General features: G+C 37.7%; 1 protein-coding gene across 1 annotated transcript; it reads left to right on the forward strand.

Annotated features, from left to right (window-relative positions):
• Positions 1-3,721: 3,721 nt before the first annotated feature.
• On the forward strand, positions 3,722-4,869 carry LOC108130336 (uncharacterized). The gene has a single exon (XM_017248736.3). The coding sequence runs from the start codon at positions 3,836-3,838 to the stop codon at positions 4,313-4,315; it is 480 nt and encodes a 159-aa protein (XP_017104225.2). The 5' UTR covers positions 3,722-3,835; the 3' UTR covers positions 4,316-4,869.
• Positions 4,870-6,112: the final 1,243 nt, after the last annotated feature.

Here is a 6,112-nt window from a genome sequence, read left to right on the forward strand (position 1 = left end):
AGAAATTGCTATACGTTGGCAAGAGACATATTTGGAACTTAGAAAAAAAAAAACAAGACATATGTAGAAGAACATGAAAAGCTTTAAAAATCATACAAAATAATTAATTAAATTAAAAACTATACTATGTAGACATGTATGTGTGTATGTACATATATGTATATAATGTAAAGAGAAAGCAAGCTGAATGCCTTAAGTGTACATAATAATAATAATAATAATTATAATAATAAAAATAATTTAATACCAAAAATAAGAGAATATTTAAAAACCACAAAACTAAAATATAATAAATAGAATATATAAAACCTATTCCAAGCCCAGTTCCCGGCCAGAAATAAAAAAAGAGAGACCTATTTGGAACGCAGCCCCTTCTTATGACAACAACTATGTATGTGTGATGAAAATCTAAAAAAGAGGCTAACAGAATGCCCTCGAGTGTGGGGCCCCAACTTCCGTTGAATGTCCTTGGACTTTGGTTTCGTCCCCGTCTGAAATGGACCCCCTCTTGGTCCATTTTCGAGCTTGGATAATACTTATTTTCCGCTGCCAGACCTTTCGTTTTTTTTTTGTTGCCACCTGTATGTCTGTGTTTGGTAGCCATTTTAACTGCCATGCCCGGAAACGGAAATAATACACACACACACACACATAGAGACATTTCAGGTGGCATTGAATTTCTAAAAGGGGGGATGCGGTGGGCAAAGAAACCAAAAGAGTTCATCAAGTTACCATATTCGCCATAAGTGGCCTAAGCCTCTTAAAGACCACATTGCCTTTCCCAAATCCGGGATATTAAGTCAAGTGGCAAGTGTGGCAAGTGCGGCTCTCGCTGCGGCAACAAAACTTTTTCAATTATAAGCACTTTGAGAGATAAGGAGAAGCCGGCCAGTAAGACAAGTCTATTGTTAAATACACTTTCACAAATACATTTCTTCGCACCAGGCGAGCTTATTTATTTTTTGAAAAGAAATGTTCTCTCAGCACATCCTCCACTAGTATAGTTTAGTACTCATCGCCTTCGTCACGTGCCTCTTCGTCACCATCATGGAAATAGTTACTCAAATTTTGATAGATGTCGCCATCCAAATCCTCCATCAGATCTTCATGATTTGGATTAACCTCAAAGTGCACTTGAAAAAAATAAACAAAACAATTAAACGAATTTTTTATTATTGGCTAATTATTGGCTTGGAATTATGGCAATTTAAGCTTCGGAGAATCTTATGACTTTCTTCCAACGAGTGCAAATACTAAGGAACAGTTTTCACCTTGACCTTTGGATCGGATGGAAATTTTTGAATATTTTTAAATCAGAGCACTTAGTTCAAAGTTCTGATAAGAGACTCTATGAAAGATCGGGAGGGCTATAAAAACCCAGAGCCACGGCTTTGGATCCATCAGTTCAAATATTCTTGTGTCTTAAACATTAAAGTGAATTTAAAAAAAAAAAAGCCACAATGAAGCTACCAACGGTGTTTCTATTGATCATTTCCTGTGCCCTGGGACTCGAACAGGAGGTAATAGTGCAGTGAAGTGATTTAATTTCAAAAAGTTAACAAAACAACGTCCACCTTCCACAGTCCTGCTATCTATCTGAGGAGGAGGAGGATCAGTGCGCTTCAGTCTGCTATCCGATAGTTAAACCTCTTTTAAGATACTTTGAGGTTTGCCAGACGAAGGACAGGACGAATGCAGAGCTGCAGAACTCACTAAAAGAAATAAATCTTAAATATTTAAAATTGCTGGAACAACATTCGGCCGCTCAGGACAAATGTACTGACGTCGCACTTAAATACGCAGAGGTTCAAGAAAAATTTCAGCAGACTCACCAAGAACTGAGGAAATCCCAGGAAAGCCTTCAGGAAACCACTTTGAAATACGATCAGGTTCAGGATAAATTCAAGAAAGTCAATATTGAAAATGAAGAATTGAGAAAGAAAGATTTGCAAGTCAGGAGCTTAAAAACTCAGGTAACAGAAAAAAGTGCTCAAATTCAAGTATTGAATGATAGGATTTCTGATCTGGAAAAATCAAGTGAACTCGGCGAGCTGAATAAACTGTTCAGTGAAGAATTAGAAAAGTTGCAAAAAATAACAAAAGCCGGACAAGAGGTGAAAATTGGAAAAGAAAACAATGACAGCAACGTGAACTCAGTGACGAAAGTTGAAGCTACTAACACTACTACGAGTCCGTCGAATTCAGAAAAACCAATCGAAAGTAAGTTAAAAAAAACTGAATAATGCGGAATTTAATTAAGAAAAGTCTTAGCCCTACCAGATCGTTGCCCAGCAACACAAGATGGTACATATTCCCACACAGAAATCAAAATCCCAGGATTGGAACCTTTTGAGGTGCGTTGTTACTCAAATGAGGAGATTGGATCTGGGTGGATGCAGGTTTATTATAAATATCAAGATTCAGAGGAATTTAATCGTACATATGAGGAGTACATCAACGGATTTGGAAATCCGAAAGGGGAAATATTCATGGGACTTGAAAAATTACACATTTTAACTAATTGGAAGCCTCATGAGGTGTATATATACGATGACGTCTATTTTTATTTAAACTGCGAAAACTTTGTTGTGGGCGACAAGAGCGAAGGCTACATGCTGAAGAAGATTGACGGATGTGATGGAGATACATTGGTTGTCCACCAAACTCAGGGAACCAAGTTCTCAACATACGATCGAGATGAGGACGGTAATCCGAATAATAACAGGGCGAAGGATTATGGCATTGGGTGGTGGTTCGATTCTGCGTATGTATTCGAATTTTTCATGAAATCTTTTTTATTTCTTTTATTTATTTATTTTTTCATTTATTAAAGGGATATCGACTACTCAAGTTATTTGACATTGTATATCCGAAGGAAAGACTGATAGAAGAAACCACTCTTTGAAATAGGCTTTGAAAAATAAAAAAAAGGATGAAAAGACATCTGGAATTTGAAAATGTCCACCATATTTTGTAATTATTACTTTAAAAAAAAATGAATTAAATATTCGAAATGAAAATAAAATTGTTTGCACTTCAAAGGGTAAATGAGGGGGGAATGTTCAGAGATAGGAGAAATGTTATCTTTTATCTTGTAAAAAAAGCCTCAAACTGACTCCTCCAGCTTGGCAAGGGATGTGCCGGGTCTGAAATGTTACTCACTTGGGTGCTGGTTTCCGTAACAGCCGATCAGGACGTAGATGACGAAAATGAGAGCTCCCGTGAAGCAAGCCAGCATTGGGAAGCTGTTTGGCATGTCGCAGTCATCGTTCTGGAACTCCTCAGGGAATCTTTTAAAGATAATTTCCAGTGTTTCTGCAATCATTTTAGTTGTTTAGTTTCGTATCTTAATAGAATATTTGATATTTAATTATTGGAAATTTGTTAAAGTTTAGCAAAGTGACTAAAAGGTATTATTCGAACGTGACAATACCGAACGACATTTATCCGGCAGTCTACTTTCTCTGAGAATACCCTTCAGAAAACAAATCATAGTGCTGGATGAGTGAGGGAAGGGGCGTGGTATTAATACGAATTACCCGGAATGAAGTTGAATTGTTCAAAAATATATCAAAAGGACCTTCGGCTGCCACTCGGGGGTCGTATTACCAACGTGGTGGACACTGAACGTGCCACTTGACTTGGCCAGAAACGTGGCTAGGAGAGACTCGTTCTAGTTTCATTTTTCTTTTAAATCATTTTGAAATATATACATATATACGTATATTTAGAAACCCAGAAAGCCAGAACGAGACTAGAAGCCTCTAACAGAAAACAAAATAAAATAAAATAAAAAACATAGAGAGAGATATATAGAAAAAATAGGAATTGCACAATGAGCTTGGCCAGTCGGGAGATGAATCCAGTTGTACTAAATGAGAGCGACAGTCACGGCAGCTCCTCCACTGCCAGCAAGCTGGGATTCCTTTACAGGCTGGACCGTCTGCTCCGACGCTGGCTACCGGGTTATAGCTACTTGCGCGGCAAACGCCGATCCGGCTCCGCCTCCGCCTCCTCGTTGCTTCTGGAGGGGAAGACCGGTTCCGGTGGGGGAACTGGTGGTGGACTGAATACCATACAAGAGCTGGGCAATCGTTGTGGAAAACGTGGCAATAACAAGAACGAGGTATATCTTGATACGGGCATTGCCAAGTCAGAGTTCTGTCTCCAACTGGAGGTACTGCTGCGCAACAAGATGCTCAAGCAAAAGCAGCTGGAAAAGGAAAAGGAGAAGGAAAAGGAGAAAGAGAAGGCGAAGGAGCTGGAAATGAAGCCAACAGGATCTCCATCGATGACCACTAATCTTCGTCAGTAATTGAACCGCCATTGCCACCAGAAGCACTTGTTCTTAATTGTTCCATTCAAATAAAACTCCCTCTATATATATATTTTTTATAACCGACAAGCCACTCATCAATCAAACAATCAATCGAGTCAATTATTCAATCAATCAATCAATCAATCAATTGGTTAAAGCTTCTCATTAAAATTAATTAGAAATAATAACAATGGCAACACAATGGCTATGCGAATTCAGAAGTCAAATGATGAGAAAAATGGAACAAAAACCGGAAACAGAAGAGCCCGACTGGGGACTGACTGGCTACTTAACGGTTGTGGTCCTCAAAGATGGGGGACGGCCTCCAATACTCTTACCTGAATTCTAATCAGTCAACAACAACAACAACCGTTAAGCCACTGGCAATTATCAAGTTTCTAGCTGTGTTGAGCATTCTATGATACCCCTCGTATAGAATATTGAGTTTTTGGAAATTTTTAGTTATTATAACCTTGTTTTTTTCTTTTGGTTTTGGTGGATTAAAAATATTCCTGTACATCAAGATATTGTAACTAATGATGTAATGATAAAATGACTCATTTAAATATTAAATTTAGAAACAAAAAGGCTTTGTTTTTAATTTTTTGAAATACGATTTTAAAAGTTATTAAGGCGCAAGAGGTCTAAATAAAATAAATACTATTTTTACAAAATTTTAAACATAAAATAAAGTTATTCAGATTATGAGAAATGTATTTTTTTATTAAAAATTCTTAAATCTCAAGATTTTTTTATAGAAAGTTTCCATAACTCTAGAAATTAAGATCTACGTTATGATATCCCTACTATAGTATGATATTTTTTAAAGATTAAATTTTATTTTATTAAATAAATATTAAAGAGAAAGCCAGGGTAACCAGTTCTATAGTCTCTTGCACCTCCGATCTGTATAGAAAACCTAGGACCCTAGGCCCAGGACTCTTAGTCAGTCACTTGAAACATCGATTTAGTCCTCGATTGCCCCACGGGATGTTGAATTTTCAAAAGAGGGTTGAATGCTGCTAATGGCCATAGTCCATGGCATTAGCATAGAGCCATAGTCCTTGAATTCCGACTGCCACTCATCGTGAGTGAGTGAGTCAATGGAAAAGCGTTAACAAAAACATTACGTATACGCACCGCAAAACCAAACTCAACTATGAGTATTTATGAGTGGATATGGAGGGGGTGATGGCAAGGAGAGGGGGCATAATGGCAGTTGGCAGCTACTAGTATGAGGGGTGTGTCCTCGGGGACAACATCATAATTTTGCTGGCCAAGCACTTGAGCACTTGACCATTAACGTAACTTTTGTCTACGTTGCTCTCACAAGTACACTGAAAACATATATTATTTTTTAACCTTTTTTTTTAATCAGAATTTCTAAAAACAGTTTTTAATTTTAAACATATTATTTATAGAAACTCTCTTACAGTTTTGATAAATTTTTATAAATCTTTTTTTTTATGAATTTCATTTTTATTCTTTGAGTGTACAATGACAATGAAGGGGATGTCCTGGAAGGGTATGAGAAATGGGTAGCTGGGTGGTGGGAGGATTGGTCAAGTGAAGCACCCTGGGAACAACCCACAGCTGTGGACCGCAATCTGTTCAGCGCTCAGCAGTCGGTCAGGTCCACCAATGTGTCCCAATGTGTCTCCCCCCCCCTTCAATATTTGTGCTCGTTGCCACAGCTATCGAGGATGTCAACAAAAAAAAAAAAATAAAAATAAATAAATAAATGCCGGCCCCCCCCCAAGGGTCGGTTGCCAGGTTGAGCTTCGGTAATTGCTA

Source organism: Drosophila bipectinata, chromosome XL (assembly GCF_030179905.1).
Source record: "Drosophila bipectinata strain 14024-0381.07 chromosome XL, DbipHiC1v2, whole genome shotgun sequence".
Classification (NCBI taxonomy): Eukaryota; Metazoa; Arthropoda; class Insecta; order Diptera; family Drosophilidae; genus Drosophila; species Drosophila bipectinata.